Genomic DNA, 19843 nt, shown 5'->3' with positions numbered 1-19843 from the left:
TGAACATTAGTTACATGCTGCGCATGTCATTGTATGTTCATATTAGGCCAATGTGGTCTTTATTTTCTCGTTATACTGTGGTTAGTTTTCACGGTGGATTTGGAGAAGAAGCTTCAAACCTGTAGCAAGAAAGCCACTTGAGTCTACCAGTGCTTCGAGGGAATTATACACGTGATTTACTTGTGCAATAAATACTGTGTTTTAATTTAACCAATTAAATAACAGTTTTCGAACTTCTTTGGTGCGCCGTTTAATGGAGGGCAGCGTTTATTACACAACTTTCATTTTTGGTGCAGCGTTTATTCGAGGGCGGGGTTTATTTGAGGGCGGCGTTTAATCGAAGAAATACGGTATGTATCCATTAAGATTTATTCAAGTGTTAACGTTGGCCAACGCTGTCACGGTTCCCTGTGGCCTATCCAGGTGTTATTTTAAATGATCTTCAGCGGAACAGGTCTTATCTGATTGTTTAAGACAAGCTTCTACTGCATATGCTGTTGGTGTGAATTTCATGTGCATGGACCAGCACTTCTGTTGCACGTGCTTTAGCACTGTAGTGTAAGACTGGGTTAGTGTAGGCTCTGTCACTCACAAGAAATTCTTACTTTAGGGCTCATTCTTTCAAGGCTTTGTGAGTACCCGTTATAGCCAAAAATACAACAATTTCTCATTCATGTTTATGCCATTTATTATATTACATCAGCGCATGTTTTGGTGCAACAAACAAACTCAGAGACATTACACATCAAGTGTGTATAATCCAATCCACATACTGAGACACATGTACACATTGCATTCAAGTGAGGTCTCAAGTATTGCTAATTAATGACTAAATGTAAAATGTAATTATCACACAATAAAACAGTAAGCCTGTCTAATTCCCAATCAGACCAGGAGGTCAGTGACTGAGGGCAGTAACTCTGTCAACTCGAATTGAATGTTTGAAGTCCGAGACACAGGGTTGCCACGGATATCAAGTCGGGTCAGTTTAGGGCAGGTAGTTAGAGGCTGAAGATCAGAAATCTTGAAAATGCCTGCACAATGTGGTCAAAGAAAACATGTACATCTTTTCTTCACTTAAAAAAAACAAGAACACAATGTAACATTCACCTAACATTTGAACCTTTTCCAAAATATTCTTGCATGTGAACTGATTTTAATTTGAGTGTTGATGTACTGTTTTGTCTTGTGTGTCTTTTTTTCAGTTTTTCTTGCTATGGACTAAAGCTTTGAATTGAATTCCCAAACTATTTGTGAGTTGAGACAAGTGAATTAGTGAGTTAAGAACTTTACATAAGGATACGGTTGTTCTTTAAGGACACTTCCTCCAGTTTGGGGAGATGATTTAGGCCTTCTAGTTCCTCAATTGCGTTATCATCAGCATCCAAAACCTATAACAGAGACACGGAATTGGTACAATGACCAAAATCAAAATTTGTCCAAAAAAACCTACCAGTTATTTATCCCATTTGTGAGAAAATGCCTCTTCAGCTCCATAACTGACTGTAAATATCAGAATATATATGAAGGTTGTCCAATGCATGCTTGCTGTCCCCATGCTAGAGGGAGAACAACTTAAACTGTAAGTAAATAAATAAAACATCCAACAACAAATGTACACAACATTTTGAAAAATGATCCAAAGACTCGTACCCGAACACACGGTCGGCAGATGAACGAATCATTACTTCTTTCAGGTAACAGTCTTTGGATCATTTTTCACGTGACCTGCATAGGCTCAGTACTGGTAGCTAGAGGAAACAGAAATGATTCGTTCATTTCCCGACTGGGTCTTCGGATCATTTTTCACGTGACCTGCATAGGCTCAGAAGAGGAAACAGAAAGTATTTGTTTACCTCATTCACTTTCGTGTGACTAGGTTTAATAAGACGTGAATGATATTCGTTCACAGGTAATAATTACAGGTTTTGTAATTTTAACTTTTTTGTACTTTACTTAAAGGTTCAGTGCAGTGTAATTGTTTGCTGTTATAATTAAATGCTAGTCTGATAATAAATGACCATTTCAAATCATACAAACTGTCCTGATGCATTATTTTAATGCGGGAATTTTTCTTTTAAAATAGTATCTGCTGGTTTACATGCACTAACATATACATGAGAATATGATAAATGTTTGCAGTGGACGTATTTAGGCCAGGGAATTGTCTATAAAATGTTGAGCAACCACCCCCCCCCCCCCACCCCGCTTTTAACATTTTCAAAATGCTGATCCGAACGCACTCCGTTGGATTATAAAAAGGACACCTGTGACATTTCAGAGTGCCAGGTTCTTGAGATAACCATCAGAAACTACGATACAGAGACAGACAGATGCACACAGAGGTTCCTGGAATTAATAGAGAGATAGTGGCGGCCTACCCCAGTTTCGTAATTAAGCGAAAATGTAAACACTTCAAAGATCTCTGTTGTGTTTTGCACCTTTGCGAGCATATCTCACTCCCACATTGACTCGTTAGCTAAAGACATCACTGTAGCTGTTAGTCCTCACCAAAATTGACTGACATATTCAAGTGCTAGTTGTGAAAACAATGTATAACGTATGAAATCTAGCTAGCTAAAGTTAGCCCTAGTGCTAATTATGTAAGCTAGGTTGGTTTGCTAGACTAACCTTGTAGCTAGCTGCAGTTATTACAGTACCAGGGACTCTTGACAACGTAGAGCTAATTGTTTTCAGCATTTGAGCAAAGTGGCTCATCATGAAACGTTAGCTTGGTGAGGCAAAAACGGTGCACTGTCAGAAATATTTGACAGAAACATTACTGTAAAAACACTAAACTAGAATAGATAATAGATTGGATAAGTGTTAACCCCCTAAATTATTATTTCATGAATGCACATTTGAGTGGGTTAAATCTTTATCAATTTTAAACACTTTAATTAGCAGTGCCATTCCTTCAATGAAACTGTCAACAACAGTGGCTTGAGCCACACATTAAATGACCTGCCAGTCTAATCAGAGCCTCAACTTAAATCTGTTGTATGACTTAAATCATACTGTACATGTATATAATTCATACCTCCAGGCACTGCAACATGGCAAATTGTGGAGGCAAGTTGATCAGCTGATTGGAGGACAGGTTGATATGAGTAACCAACAGCAGCTGGTCCAGGTGACACAAAGTAGTCAGATTCTGTCAAGGTGATAAAAAGAGTGAGACATTTAAATCAGATGTTTCCAAAAGGTGGAGAATACTGAAAGCTAACACATATAAACTTAGGTGAACTGACCTTGTCAGAGATACTGAAGACACGGACTTCTGCATACTCCATCTTAAGAATTGTGTTTTCAATCATAAACTTGCTGCACAGGTCACTGTAGTATGCAGAGCGCATGGAGTCCACTACCTATGTGAGACAGACAGAACATACAATGTATAAAACATTAGGAACCCCTGGTTTTTCCATGAAATAGACGGACAAGGTGAATCTATCTAAAAACTATGATCCTTTTTTAATGTAAGTTAAAATCCACTTTAATCAGTGTGCATTAAGGAAATGAATAGGTTAAAGTAAGCCTTCATACATTTACTAACACATGGATTGTGTATGCATGCCATTCAGAAGGTAAATGGGCATGACAAAAGATTGATATGCCTTTGAATGAATTATGGTAAAAGTTTCAGGAATGACCATGTCAAGAACCTCGACACTGATGTATTGTTTTTTTTTCCACACAATAGTTACCCATGTGACAGGGCTCGACATTAAGGCTTGTCCGCTTGTCCGGGACAAGTGGATTTTTTTGTAGGGCAAGTGGAAGAGAAATGTACTTGCCCCACTGGACAAGTTAAAACTCAAACAAAATAAAATGCCATGTTACTTCACGTTATGTGCCACTCATTATTTAACGATTGTATTTTACCGAATTCTGCATTAGCAAAATACAAAAAAGTGGCTTTGTCCCAAGATCTCTAGAATCAGAATCAGAATGGGTTTTTATTCGCCATGAAAGTTTGCACAGACAAGGAATTTACTTTGGCAGGAGAGCCTACCTAAGCAGCCATTTTCGGCGCCAACTAGAAAGTTACAGCATAACATGAGGAGAGGGGAGGAGAGAAAAAGGCAACACCCAGACAATGCTCCTAGAGGAGTACAGTGTGGGAACAGACAAAAACCTCAGCACATAAGCACAACAACATTTACAAAAACACGTGACTTGCAACGGGGAGTGGGGGGGGGGTAGACAAGCAGCATCTGGACCTGCAGCCATGGTAGGCGCTGGACACAGACCCGCCAGCCACCCTGGGGAAACAAGCAGGCGAAGGCGTTGGATGGGGGTGGGGGTGTGGTGATATCTGTAGTAGGTGAAAGTTAATGTGTGAGTAGGTCTGGGTTGGCGCCCTCGACCTAGGCCACAATCAGTCCGATTCTCCCTATGCAGATTGTGTTGGCCAGGAGACATCCTTGGTCATGACCCGGGAAGAGACCAAACCACAGATGTCGGTGGGGGGGGGGGGGGGGGGAAGGGAGGAGCAAGATAGTCTCGCTTCAGCGCTCTCCAGGGGAGTTGTTTTCCAGCAACGACCTTGGCCAGGGCCTGTGCTGGTTACGGGGCCGAAAGTGGATAAGATTGGGGTAGTTGATTTGACGAGTAGCCGCAACTAAATTTTCACGTCCACCCTTCAGGAAGGTCTCCATGTCCTCCATCTTCCTTTGCAGAGCCGCAAACGTATCCCTGTTGTAATCAATGCTGCGTTGTAAGTTCACAGTCTGAGCTCCAACAACTCTGCCCACCGCATCAAACATATCGGGCAGCCTAACGGGGCTTTTGATGGCTGCAGCCGTTTCCTTGATTTTCCGATATACAAAGCCAGCGCCTATTCCAAACAGCAGAAAGCCTGTAATCATGGTTCCGAATATGAAGATGTCTTCAACGTCCTCCAAGGAAAGCGCCGCTAGACACACAACACGCCAATCCTCCCACGCGTCCATCGTGTAGCCAGCTGCGAACGTCCCGTCCGGACAGTTGGGTTCCCCCGCACCCGAGCTTCTCTACGAGAAGATGGTGTCAATAGCATTGAGAGACCAGCTAATTAATTCCATGCTTCTAGTTTCGGAGAGTGATGATGAGAGAGTATCTTGAGACAAGACAAGACACAAGACACAGCCAAGCAGGGAAGGTCAGGGAGGGGAGGAGAGAAAAATGCGACCGCCTTCGTCGAGAGCCAAAGAAAGGAGATCTACAGACCGTGCAGCTAATTTAATGCTCAACACTTGAACGGGGCTATTACTTGAAGAGGAATTATGCACTGTGTCGTCTCAGTTACACTATCAGGGCTTGGAAATACTGTGACTTGCTAAAGTAGGCAAATGGCTAGTAGAACATAACATTTCATAATCATTTCAGTAAATCAAGCAGTGCTGCAAGACCCAGTGAAATGTTATATCAAACTAACGTTAGCTAGCATCGCTAACGACATTGGCTAACTCAACTTCGGTAGGCTATCCTCAGTATTTGCAAGCTAGTTAAACTTATACCTAAAATACTTTTATAGACATAACAATGGATTTTGCCACTAAATGTTGGCGTTAACTTTTTATTTTTTCTACAATTTCCCTTTCTACCCAGCAGAGGCTGATTTACCAAGGGATCCTTTAAAAGGTGTATACCGTATTTCTTCAAATAAACGCTGCAGTGTTTATTAAATAACGTTCATTTTCGGTGCAGCGTTTATTCGAGGGCAGCGTTTAATTAGTAAGAGAGATTTCGTGAATAGTAGCTGCAGTGCAGCCATAGACAACTTCGTTGCTGGCATTGTGACAAATGAATCATGCAGCTAAAAATGCAGGTTTCATTTACTACCGCTGACCTCCTTGTCTATTCTTTGTTTGTCTATGAGTGCGGCAACTCCCTCTCTCGCTATCAATTAGGTGTGCGTTGGTAGTACAACTGTCTCAAATACAAGTGTTCTACATTGTGTAGAAATCTGAAGTAGCATGCCAAAACTTTCATACACATTAGCTTTCAAACAGAAAGCTGTGCAGAAAGTTATGTACATGTGTAGTAAATACTGGGGTTGAATTTAACCAATTAAATAACCTTTTTCCGATTTTGTTTTGGTGCGGCGTTTATTCGAAGAAATACGGTACTTTACAGTTGAATATTAGCTGATATTTAACTACGTAAAAAAAGGATAAATCTTTACCCGGACAAGTGACTTTTGTGCATTGACGAGTGAAACGTTAATGAACTTGTCCAAAGGACAAGTGCCTCAAAAAGATAATGTCGAGCCCTGCCCATGTGCATCAATGATGGTCCACCACCCCAAAGGATTTTCAGACAACAAGCTGGCCAATAGTCATGAACATTGATGAAAGAGGCCAAAGGAGGTGGACAGAGCAACCGATGGGCTATAGTTGCCTGCCTATAGGGCCTGTACTTCCTCATTCCAAAGAAGACGGGAGGCATGCGACCCATTCTGGACATCCGACTTGTAAACGCAAGTGTGGCCTAACGTTTAACCCTATCTAGCCGGCCCATTCAAATATGGGTCGAAAAAGACCCATAAGACCCGCCTTAATATCTTTGCCGTCCAATCACCGATTTTATTTCTGAAAACTGCCAGATACTCATGACAAGTTAAGCTCAAAGTACATATCATTGGTTAAGGGGTTACTGGGAGGGGAAAATAAATGTATCGTCTGCAACGGCAGCCATTGTTTTTCGAGGCGGAGCCAGAGCGGAGACCATGGGAGATTGCCTACAGTGTTAGATTTACAGCTTCGAATTGAAATCTGAGACGATATTCTGAGTAAAGACAAGTTTATTAATATGTGTTGTCAATATTGTCAATTAAAAGTCTAAACTTTTTACATACGAAGAATTTGTTTGTGGGAGTGATGCGAGTTTTTTCCAGAAAAAAACTCGCGTTCTGCCGTGTCCGGCAGGACAGGCAGTAATGACGTTAGTAGCACTGTTTAGCCTCGATTTGAGCAGATTTCTAAAAAACTTAGAAAAACAACATTAACTAGCTAGATTATATACACTGTAAGCTAAATGTACATGCCTTGTTTGGCCAATTCGGTCGATTGTGGAAGAAACTCCAACGTTTTTTAGTTATCGAGAGGAGTATCCAGCCATAGCGCTAGCTACTTTTGGGGCAGAGAAATGTAGGTTTCCCCCATGTTTCCACGTGTTTCCATGTAGTCACTAGAATGGTCATAACTTTTAATCAAAATATGATATTTCTAATCTGTCTTCTGTTCCACATTGCCCACAGATGTGTGGATATTCCACCTGCTCAAAGTTTTCCTCCATCTTGTAATTAAAGTGGTTAAAAATGAAGTTGTCTGATGAGGTATGGTGGATGGAGAAGTTTTTGTAAAAAATGGCTGCCTGAAATCACCTTGATAAAATAAGATTTGCCTTAAGTAATCATATATTTATTCACATCATAAAAATCCCCTAGTTCTGTTCTTCAATATGGTGTCAACAGTTAAGGTGTATGATTTAATATGAAAATTCATAAAATTTGCATATTAATATGAATATCATATTTCAACAGCATATGGAATGTTTGGAATGTTGGCTTAGGCAGTAAAAGGTTAAGTTATATGCAGCGGCTGTCTCAGCTTGTCATGAAGGGTTGGCCAGATCGACTCTGTTCAGCCACTCATTGGTTAAACATTTCCTGGCTGCTGAAATTCTCCTAAGAGAGCATCTACGCCTTGGTGGCACCTGTCCATGGTGCTGGAGGCTCTGTGTAAGCCTCCGTTCGAATCGATCGACAGCATACCCTTGAACTTCGCTTCTCTCAAGATGAGCTTACTCCTTGCTTTGACTATGGCTAAGCGAGTGACTGACATCTGCACCTTGTCCACACACGTGGACTGCCTGATAAGCATTTGTGCCAAAAGTCATCAGTCGTTTGTTCAGGGTACAGAGTTGCAAGCTGAATGTGTTCTTTCCCCCTCAGCATAGTGTAGGAGAGGAAGATTGGTTGCATAGGTTATGTCCAGTATGCAATCTTTTGCAATAATTTGACTTACAGTTTGTGTGCATTTTCAATGTGCAGGCAGTTCACGTCAGTAAACACATGAATTTCCAACTATCCATCGTCAACTGCTTATCCGAGTCGGGTCGCGGGGGGAGCAGCTCCAGCAGGGGGCCACAAACTTCCCTATCCCGAGCCAAATTAACCAGCTCCGACTGGGGGACGCCGAGGTGTTCCCAGGCCAGTGTGGAGATATATCATCTCCACCTAGTCCTGGGTCTTCCCCAAGGCCTCCTCCTAGCTGGACGTGCCTGGAACACCTCCCTAGGGAGGCGCTGAAGGTCACAGACCGATGATGACAGGAAGACCACATCATCTGCAAAAAGCAACAATGAAATCCCCACCCCACCCAACCGCAATCCTTCCCCACCCAGAAGACGCCTCGATAACCCTGTCCATGAATATCACAAACAGGATTGGTGACAAAGCGCAGCTCAACACATTAATTTATGTAACAAAATTCACTGAATGTATCCATTTTATATTATCGTTATGTTAGCTAGCCAGCATTTTATCCATAAAAATCCACTTTGAAAGCAGCTGATTCTATGTTATGCCAGCAGTCAGCACCGCTAACTTGGTCGTGTCGGTTGTAAAAGCAAATTTGTCCTGATCCTTTTCACCAAGTTTCATGTCTCCCAATGGAGCACTCTAGCGCCACCAATGGGTCAAAGTTGGAGGTGTGTTTACACATTTTTTAAGTACCGTTGGAATCCCTGGATCAAGCCGAGTTCAACTCTCTGATATCAATTTCAGGTTATGTAGATTTAATGCAATTTCTGGTTTTATCAAAAAGCTTAGAAATTCTTTACAGGCCACGAATTTTGTAAAATGTTCCCCAAAATTAGCAGACATTAAGATCAGACCAAGCCTCACAAAAGCAGCAACAGCAGAGCCGCCAAACAGGAAGTTGCATCATATCTCAACAACTCTGAGAAATCAACATCAAACTTGGTACGTCGACTCTGAACCCTCTTCTGAGAATGTCCCAAATTTGTTGGTGTAATTTTTGAAGATGGCAGCCACTGGGAGTGGCTGAAGGAAGCAAAAATGCATTTTGGCTAAAAACAGCTTTTGGCTAAAATTTGCTTGTCTTAAGTGATTCCTTTGTCTCTTGATATCGTGGGAAATCCCAAGTCTGACACGTGTTAAAGTGTGATACTAATCAAATTGAATAGTATTTCATTGAAAGGTGTAAAAACGTTTCACAGGCCACACATTTTATCCAATGTTCCACGAAATTGGCACAGATGATCTTCTGACCAAGCCTTACGAAATGTATCAAACATAGTTTAGATTTTTTAAACCATCTGCCTGTTAGAGCCAATCAAAATCAGCCAGTTAACTGTCAAACAGGGTGTTGGGTTGTATCTCAGAAAATATTTGATGCATTCACACCAAGCTTGGCATATCGACTCAGAACCCCGTTTTGAGGATGTCTGAAATGTGTTGAGTCATTTGACCTGCTTGGCCCCCTCATTGCAGCTTGCTGCTATATTTTAGTATGTTTTCATAGCACACAAATGAGTCTCTCAATGAAAGTATAATTTCATCAGTGATTCGCATTCATTGGCTAGACTGTGGCGGCCCGCCACACGGTGCTTTAGCAAAGCATCTCTCACTCCCAGTCAGTCACCTCCTTTGTCCCGCCGTAAGTGTGCGTCTTTACTCTTAGTATTTTGAAATGTAAATGATCAGCAACACATATATACATTTTAATCTATGCAATCTTCATAAATAATAAGTATGCATACTTATTTAAAATATACAGTAATATCAATTGTAAAATTTAAGTTAAAAAAACGACCCATCTGCAACCGACGCAAGCACACCTCACAATATACCCAGAAATGGTACCCTCTCTAGTTCAAATATGAAAGGGCATTAGAACTGTTCTTTTGAAGCCCATAAAAATCAAATGTCAGACCTCAGGGTGCATAGTTTACCATTTGATGTTTTTTAGTTATACTGTAAGTACATACACGCTCTAATCAATTTTGTATTTCCACCATGTGTGAACTGCGATAAACTGTCTTGTTTACCAAATTGTAGGTGTGACGTTCATTTCATCACCATATGACCAATGTGTTTGATAAAACATTTTACACAAGCACAAAGTGCTTCATAGTTGGCTTCAATTTTGCTCTCAAAGTGCACCACATTTTCATTCACTTTAAAACAGAAGGCACAGTTCCAACCATGTAATACTCAGAATTACAAATGACTAGTGCCTGTCCTGTAGCTACATTTATGGAGGTAACCCTTTAACATTTATCAAGCATTGACTAAAGCCTTGCCATTATTAATGTTATAATGTTTAGTAGTGTTGTTAAACCTGACATGACACAGATATCTTTTAAATGCGCTAAAATGACTTTGAAAGGTTACTGATTTGACTGCAAAATAAATAGTGAACAGTAACACAGTGTTAATATGCCAATGATCTGCTACAATAACTAATTATCTGTGAAGAAAATGCAGAAGGTAGCATTCTCAAACTTACTTCATCAAGAAATTAATCTTTGAAAGAGTACTCACTTTAAGTGTCTGGAAGTGAGCAAGGGTCTCTTGCTCATATCCCAGTGGGTCTAATGCTCTCATAAGAAGGATAATGGTCAGCAAACACCCTGCAAAGGAGAGATGGAGAGATTGATCATTTATATCAATGCCTATACAGTCTAAACAACAGGATTCCTGACTATAACTACAAGAGATAAACCCAAACTAAATCCTTGGACATTCAGACGGTTCCTGGAACATATAGGAAAGTATTTACTTACAGCCCAATTCCCAAAAAGTTGGGACATTGTGTAAAATCAAATAAAAATAAAATAATTTGCAATCTCATGAACCCATGTTATTCACAATAGAACATAGAAAACATATCAAATGTTTAAACTGTTAAGCTGATAACAAGGCCCTCTCTTCTTTAGTACGGAAGACGCAGCATCCATGGTTTCCCAAAATAATTTATATTTGTCTAACCACTGAACAGTTTTCCCACATTGCCTCAGTCCATTTTAAATGAGCTTTAGCCCAGAGAAGATGGCAGTGTTTCTGATCATTTTCACATGTTCTTCTTTGCATGATAGAGCTCTAAACTGAGCTCATCTGTGACAAGAAAAACATTTCAAGGATCAAGTCAGGCTTTTTAATAATAATAAAAAAGACCAATAGTAGGATTTTACTTTAAATTAATAAAAAATAAATTATATATAAATCATTCAATCAATAAAAACGGGGTGATAAAATAAATGCATTGTGACGTCCGTGGACTCGTCTAATTGCAAATAAAAAAAAGGGCTACTTTTTATTCTTTCTGTAAGTTGATGCTGTATGTCTGAGGCCATGTCCGCGATACGGTGACTCACAGTGTCGTTTGAGAGTGGGATGGTCAGTAGCTTTTTTGCAGCGGCCTCTCCGATTAGCTCACGGCACATATCAACAGCGGCAGGCAGAACCAACTCCTCCGCTATGGTGAATGCTTTCTTACTCTGTGCTACACGTCTGGCTACGAGGTAGCTGGCTTTCAATGCACATTTAGAGTTGCTTGTCAGTGACACGACAGACCTTTTCTGCATCTGCAGCCCACTTTCCTTCCTCTTAACATATTCCACCGGCTTTCCCACGAGCATCGGGTGCTTGGTCTCTAGATGCCGCTGTAGTTTTGAGGGCTTGAGGGCCACACTGCACACACTGGGCTTTTGGCACTGCCTCTGTTCCTCCATTTACGAAACCGTATTTAATGAAGTCGAGATTGTATTTTCCGCAAAAACTTTGTCTTTTGGGTGGGGGTGTCGGCAGGACATTCGTCTTCATTTTTTCTTTTTAAAAAGTTCTCCATTTCTTCTCTGTGTATTGGCGCTTTTTAAACAACTGATTGCATTACTGCCTCCACATGGTCGAAAGCTGCACGCAGTCTCGCGGCCCTTGCGGCCCACAGGTGCAAAACTGAAAGTTTTCGGCCCTCTAGGGGGCGCTGGCGGCCCAAGTTTGGGTCGCGGCCCTATGGTTAAGAATCACTGGCTTAGAGGATGCGCTTCTAAAAATGGCTCAGCACTTCTAGTGTTAATGTATTGAGCAATTTACTGTAAAGAACTGGTAATCGGGGGAAAATCTTTCAAAACGTTAAACAAAAAGCCCTATCATTGTTTTGTGGTGCTTCAACTTTAGATAAAGTGGATGATTTGTTGTTGTTCAGAATCAAATGTTATTGTACTCTTTCGCTCTAAACTATAGTGTGTGGAAGTGCCGGCATCAAAACAAAAGATTCCTGGGGTCTGTCCACCTATTAAAAGAGACTGAATTACTGATCTAAATGTTATGTTAGTTACTGCTCCAGATAATTGGACTGTATCTTTATTAATCTGTTTATATGCTAATCCTCTTCATGTAATGATAGTGTATGTTTATGACAATTGGAAAGTGGAAGAGTTTTGCATATTTCTCTGTCTGATGATTTAAACCAATAGATCTCCTGGCCATGCAGTATAAAACAGAGTACATTTAATTAGTTTGATGTTAGTTTGCGGAGATCCGTATATTATCTGTCTGTGTTACCGGCAAATTTTTCCAAGTTAAAGAATGCCACGCTTGGGCAATTCATGCTTGGACTCAGCCGAGTTGTGATAGACCTGACATTAATGTGACATGAATGGACAAAATTAAAGGGGTCATTGATTGCAGAACCGAATTTACCTTGTCACAGTTGAATAACGACAGTTCAGTGGGTAAAATGGACATACAGTGAACCCCAAAGTCCATTGATACCTCTTTCCTATGCAAATCTCACAATTAAAAAACGTAGCTGTAAAACGGTAGGTTTTGAAAAAGCCACCAAACTGCCGTCAGTTTGGTGGCTCCACCTTTTTTGGCTCTGGTCTGTACCTTTGTCACGCCCCAAAATTTGCTGCGCGCTGCTCTGTGTACTTCCACAGAATTACAAAGAAGAATGTTTTTCAAGAATATTGAAAATGGACTACGGTCGTAAATGCAGTGTTCCAGCCTGTACAGGGAATGCTGACACTTTTCAGAGTCTTCCCAAGGAACCAAACACTCGACGGGCTGTGATGTTTGTCTATGAGAATATCCCTGTGCAGTTCGACCCTCAATTACACATTTGGTCGAACCATTTCACAGAGGACAGTTTTGAAAACCTGGGACAATTTAAAGCAGGATTTGCTATGAAGCTGTTGCTGAAAAGAGGTGCTCTTCCGACCTTATGTTCATCACAACCGCAAGCTGTAGTATGATGTTGTCGCTAACAATTATTAGCAATGCTAAGGTATCCTGCCTGTATCTAGCATCGGTAGAATGTGTGATGATTTAGTTTATTGGCAATGGGGCTAACGTTATTTCATGTTCCTGACTGTTTCATTCAAATAAATAACCCGTGTTGTCATGTAAATCTACAATTCAAGATGCATGTTTGTCCAGATCTATTTGTCAGCAAGATAGCTAGAGCTAACTGAAGCTGAGTTGAATCACGATAGTTTGTTTGCTAAGCTGTAGTGCTAACGTTACCCACCTAAGGCGATCCTGTTTGCTTTGACAACAAAAGTGGAAACAACTAACGTAATAATTTCAAATGATATCGAGTCAATCTGTTAAAAACCGTGTTGTTTAGACACAATAGATTTATTTGTACGTTTTTATTTCAAGTCTCCACCTTCGATGTTTCAGTGAGTGTTGCGTCTTTGCGCCGCAGCTTCACTCGTTGTAAACCAACCAATCAGCGCGCATCTCATCTATATATTCATGAGCATACCATAAAAGGAGAAAACCTAGCGTTTCATTCTGGGGCTATTTCACAGGATGCATATGGGCTCATAGAACAGCACCCGGGCCATTTTCAGCCAAACCAATGTTACTTACCCTATTCGGAGACCTTAATAAGGAACAGTGTGAAATACCCCCAAAAAACTGTCAATCACCCCTTTAAAGCTTGAAACAATATTCATTGAGATGCTATAAATAATCTGTAACATGTTTCATGGATGCCTATGTATGCCCTTTGCAAATCAAGAGCTACCAAAAAATTGGCAAACAATACTACCACTTACATTTATTCTGAGGCTCCAATTCCTGCAGCTGATTGCAGGACTGCAGCTCAGACTGCAATACAGATGTCTTCTCTACTGACAGCTCACTTCTACTGAGAAAAACCCCCAGTTTATTTTCAGGACATAAACAGACAAGAATTCATACCATACTTATTGAGAACACTGTGCTCCTGGGAACAGTCAAAGCCTTAGAAATTATTGTTAATCATTGCCCTCCCCCTCACATATATGCAACATTACGCTGTGGCGCCCACTTGCGAACACTCACAATTTGACACTACTCCTTAGAGGGTTAAGAGAGTTCCTTGGAATTCATGGCTTGGGAATTGTCCTGACATGCAGTAGTAATTGTAGGACATTATATACACAGGTGTGTTGCTTCATAAACGTAATGTCCAATCAATTCAATTTGGAGGTCAACTACAATCAAGTTCTAGACCCATCAAGTATAAACAAAGCAAACAGGATACTTCTGACCAAAAAGAGTCTGAATACTTATGTAAGAGATTCAAGTTTTGGATTTCACTTTGTTTTAAAGTGAAATTAGAAGTAAGTAAATCTACAACACAATCAAATTTGCTAAAAGTGCTTTATGTTTTCTGAAGCCACTGTGATTTTTATTTTAGGTATATGCATGCACACGCGCACACACACACACACTGGCAATACATATACTGTATATACACAATCAACACACCTGAAAAGCTCCTGGTCAGTTGCAGAATCTCTACACCAACTCTCAGATCGACCTACAAAACAAAGTGCACTGTCTCAATTGGGTATAGAAAGGGTTATCTGCAACGCTAAAGTGTAACTCAGGGCAAGCAGGGATACATTTTCAATTGGGGAGACAACATACAGTCAACTCTGGAATTATTTACACCCCTGGTAAAGATGAGCAAAAATGGTTATGAAAATATCACCTTTTGGAAATATAGCTGGATGTCACTGGGGGGAAAAAATCCAACCTTTGTATTTGTGACATGCTCTGGTGAAAAGGGGCGATTGTCGGCCAACTAATTTCTCAGTTTCATAATTTCTCAAGCTTTCAAATGATGTGTCATACATTGAAATCTGAAAATGGTTGAAGAAGATACCCATATTTGAATGTTGATAAACCTGGAAAGCTCTGGCCCAGATATTCAGCTTCAAATATTTTTGATCTTTTCACACCTTAAGAGTGAAGAGGTGTGATTGTTTTGTGTTAATCATTAGAAGCTTCGAGTGCCGGTTATTGCACCGTAGTGAAGAAAAGAAAACAGTGTTCGCACTCGATCAAATTCCAGGATCCTGCTAACCTTATCCTAGATATGTGTTTTAACATCCAGTATTTTTGTACTGACTACATTGCACTGTATCTGGCCCGATTATGGTTCAAGTTACATGTTAAACTGTTGGTGCAAATTGCATCTTCAGAAAACAGCCTGAAAGATGTATTCACGGTTAACCAGGTCAAACAAAGAAAAATGATCCTGTGCATAATGCAATGCCCGAGATTAGCCTATTCATTCTATTTAGTCCATGGATGTAGGCTAAAACGAACGTATGACAAAAATATACATTGAACACGCAGAAGTCATGCTTGACAGTTGACACAACTACTTCTGAAACATTATATTTAAGGGTACTTGACTCGAGACCAAATCTGCCAATTCACTACTTGATTAGGAGGGGGGATGGGATCGTACTTTGTACAGACTAACACATCCTACATATGAAACATTACAGCTAGTGCCACCGCGCTAGCTTAAGTAGCATAGGAAAAAAACGGCTGCACTGTGATGCAAATCAAATCACATCATGCATGCCCACAACTCATCTGGAAGCTTAGGTAGACAAGAACCAATTATGAGTATTTAGTGATCCTAAACATGTTGTTTATTATATTGAGTGGCTTCTTCAACACTTTTGTAATATGCAAAAAAATTATACATAATATCGGTATATAATCCAAACAATTGTTTTTAACAAAACCTCTTGCAACATTTATTGGCACCGCTGCATTAAATGCTTTGTACAACCTCTCTTTGTTAATAAAACAATCTAATATTTTCAGAAATCTCTCCAGTGGTGCTCAGGGTTTATCATTATTATGTATTTAGATACATTGTTCTTGTCGCACCATACTGGTAAAGTAATTAGTCCATCCCATTGGACTGAGGAACCAGTTTATTTATAAAAAAGGTATTGTGTTTTTGTATATACTAATCTATTGTTGAATATAGAACTTTATATCTTTGTTAAAAATACAATATTTAAGGTGTGCCAGTCCCCTGAGTCTTTCACGGACAGAATGGTAGTTCCTGTAGTCCAGGCCTGGACTGGTAATCTGGCATACCAGGCAAATGCCCGGTGGGCTGACGCACTTGGGGTCGATATGATATTGAATATATAAATCTTAATATTTTTTATATAAACTTAAAATTGGCCAACTACCGGCCCATAAAGCAGGGACAGCGGCCCATTGGTTAATTTTCCATACTGACACTGGGCTGTCCCAATCACATCTCTTAACAGGCTCCACCCCTCTGTCCGACTGATTGTGGTGGGCCGGTCTGAGCAAAAATTCCAGGGCAATTATTTTGGTCCCAGTCCAGCCCTGCTGTAGTCTGTTACAGTACGTAACTAAAAAAAAGTTACGTAATTTGGAGGAAATAAGGTAATTTTGTACTTTGGCTCTCAGACAACATGGAACAAGAGCTAAATCTTCAGATAAGGTTCAGCTCACAGGACAACAATTGTGAGCAGCAACTGCGGGAAATATTAAACAAAGGTCACAAAAAACAAGAATGTAAGAAAATGAATCAAAGATCACCTGTATACAGAGCACAATCTCGGTGTATGTGTTTTTCAGTCCAATGCACAGTCAGATTATGTTCATTACTAATGTCCCTGATAGTCCCTGGAGGAAGCACGCAGATCTGATTGTGGGTGAAGGTTCAGAACAAAAACGACAGAAAGACTCTGCTTTATGCGCTGACCGTGACTATATATTTACACACAAGACAGATTCAACTGCATCAATATATTAAAGTCTGTCTCACCATGTCTCTCAAAAGTCCATATGTTTCCTATCTAAATACAGTAGAGATTAGGGCTGTCCCCGACTAAGATTTTCTTTGGTCGACCAAGACTCGACTAAAACGTCTGGAAATCGACTAATCAAAATTTGAAACGCTTTTTTTTTTTTCACAAAAAAAAAAACCTACAAACATTTTCCCAATCTGACTCAATGGCTGCTGGACATTACATTTACATTTTACATTTAGTCATTTAGCAGACGCTCTTATCCAGAGCGACTTACAGTAAGTACAGGGACATTCCCCCAAGTAGGGTGAAGTGCCTTGCCCAAGGACACAACGTCAATTGACACGGTCGGGAATCGAACTGGCAACCTTCAGATTACTAGCCCGACTCCCTCACCACTCAGCCATCTGACTCCCTGGACATTGCAGATTCAGCCACTAATAGCCTACCAATAATAAGTATCACCAGTCCTGTTGTAACCGAATGTCGATGGTATTTAGTATCTCTTACAATGTACTACAAATTACAAATAATGTTTGTTTAACATGTAAATCATAAGAGCGCGCTGATGACTGTCTGAAAACTTGCAGCATGCGAACTTACGTAGAAGCTGAGTGGGGGAACGGTGCAACAGAGAAAGATTTTGTTGTCTTGGCCGGAGAAGATAATGTCATTCGATTTGGATGTGAGTCTTATAATAGGCATATTCATTTTTCAACCCAGCGCGTTGGCATGAGCGAGGTAGGGCTACGCCAACTTACGTTTTTCAGGTGGTAGGCTACATCATATTCGACGTCGAACTATGAAAAATAAACTGTTGTTGGCAGAGTTTGCATTCAACGTTTTTCGAGTCACCCCGTACTTTGTAAATGTACTTTAATTAAATGCTGCCATACCACAGATTTATTTGCCATTTTGACTAATAACACCGACAAAGTAGGCTATGGCAGAGTTTGTAGTTCGGCAGCCAATTGTGCTTGTGCCGTGTGCAACATACCAAACCAAAACAAAGCGCAGATTAACGAAAGGGAAAACAGTAACACCTTTTCTTTTAAATTATATATTTTTAGAGTTGCTTTATTTGTCTTAAATAATACAATCTACAATTTCTGTAGAACATTTCGTTAATTCAGCAATGATGACACAAGCGGGAATCAGATCTCACACTGCCATACGGCAGCTCGACTAAAAAAATCTTAGTCGACCAAGAGCATATCGACTAGTCGACTGAGTGGGGACAGCCCTAGTAGAGATTGTTTAGGTAAGATGTGCACAAGATTTTCACCAATTCTAGAAAGACAAAGTAATGGTAAAACATACACAATGAGTAGCACAAAGGCCAACATTACAGTGATCAACAGCATGGAAACAGATAGTGGTTTGGATTTGTCTCTAAGGGAAAGGATACCCAGACGGGGCTGTGCTTGAAGCGAGGGTGGACGCTTGTCCAGTCCACCTGATGGGGCTGACCATCCAACACCAGTATTAGACCTACAGATAGGGCCTGAGAGGGCAGAGAGGAAGAGCATGGGCACAGCAAACACACAGATGATGTTGTAGTGTCTACCACTAATAATGATAGGAAATACTCACATTAACTGGTCTGGAGAAAGCCGCAACCACCCGCTCATCCTCACGACTGACAAATATACAACTTATCATGTCCTCACGTTCCGCTGAGAAGGAAACATTGTTAAAACTCACCTACCATGAATTGACAATACATCAATGAAATACAAAAAAATACTGTTTCAGCATACATGGATACAGATACACAGACCTCTGCCGAGCAGCCACCGGTAGTAGAACCAGGCACTCTGGTCGTTCGGGTCAGTAAAGAAGGCATTCTGAACAAGCTCATATTCTGAAAAACATTGCGATTCATATCTATTCAAATACTTGGGTACTTAAGCAGAAAAATTGAATCCTGTGTCATAAAAAGATTATATTTCAAGCCAGAGCAGATTTACAGCTATTGGATTACATTGATAGAACTATCTATAGGACTATGGCAGTCAACAAATATGCATTAATTCATTCCATTCCAAGGCAGATTTGTCAAAATAGTGGTAATGTTAAACAGTGCTGTAAACATGCTGTAAACATATACTGTATTGGTCCGAATATAAGACAGGGGTTTCTTCCTTGAAATAGGTCTGAAAAAGAGGGGTTGTCTTATATTCGGGGTATAGACAGATGGCCCCAAATACCAGTATTTGTAAAACGAATGCAAAACTTGCATACAGTGCCATAGGCCTGAAAGATGGAAAGTCAAATATAGTGATCGTCTTGAACTAAGTGGCTCCAAAGTAGGTTTACATTTTCTTATATCCGTCTTCTATTCAGACCAATACGCTACATATGTTAAGGCCATATAGCAATATGTTGGTGTAATATTGAATGCTTCCATCCACAGTTTTATTAGCTACATATAATGTTTAACTTGAAATGAAATTGTAGTAATTTTCACACCATATTATAATAAGTATCAGCAACCAAGATTCTTATCTGATTAAGGCAAGTATCATAAAAGGAAGTTTCTTGTTGAACACATTTTTTGTTCACACAGTAAATTAAACATGCAGAAGCCATAAACAAGCAGTATTGCTCATCAATGTGTATCTACATTTACAGAGTCCTGCTAATAGATTTAGCAAGATTTTGTGCATCTTTAATACAGAACTGGATTATATTAAACGCTACAGTTAAAATTTGTATATGGCAATTAATCACAACA

General features: G+C 40.1%; 1 protein-coding gene across 3 annotated transcripts in view; it reads right to left on the bottom strand.

The window, feature by feature from the left end:
* Window positions 1-670: 670 nt before the first annotated feature.
* The window catches only part of rabggta (Rab geranylgeranyltransferase subunit alpha), a 58886-nt gene continuing 39713 nt past the window's right edge, over window positions 671-19843 (bottom strand). The window contains exons 7-17 of one of the 3 annotated variants that reach the window (XM_067230677.1): window positions 18887-18970; window positions 18700-18782; window positions 18515-18610; window positions 16895-17000; window positions 14777-14828; window positions 14080-14168; window positions 10556-10644; window positions 3252-3368; window positions 3041-3154; window positions 1304-1391; window positions 671-1034 (exon numbers count right to left, since the gene is read on the bottom strand). In XM_067230677.1, coding sequence (XP_067086778.1) covers window positions 886-1034; window positions 1304-1391; window positions 3041-3154; window positions 3252-3368; window positions 10556-10644; window positions 14080-14168; window positions 14777-14828; window positions 16895-17000; window positions 18515-18610; window positions 18700-18782; window positions 18887-18970 — 1067 coding nt within the window. In that variant the 3' untranslated portion in view covers window positions 671-885. Of the gene's footprint in view, window positions 1035-1303; window positions 1392-3040; window positions 3155-3251; window positions 3369-10555; window positions 10645-14079; window positions 14172-14776; window positions 14829-16894; window positions 17001-18514; window positions 18611-18699; window positions 18783-18886; window positions 18971-19843 lie in introns of all 3 variants that reach the window. The other 2 variants (XM_067230679.1, XM_067230678.1) reach the window with 2 other exon arrangements.

This window comes from Osmerus mordax, chromosome 27 (assembly GCF_038355195.1).
Source record: "Osmerus mordax isolate fOsmMor3 chromosome 27, fOsmMor3.pri, whole genome shotgun sequence".
NCBI lineage: Eukaryota > Metazoa > Chordata > Actinopteri > Osmeriformes > Osmeridae > Osmerus > Osmerus mordax.
This window is presented reverse-complemented; position numbering and strand designations above follow the sequence as displayed.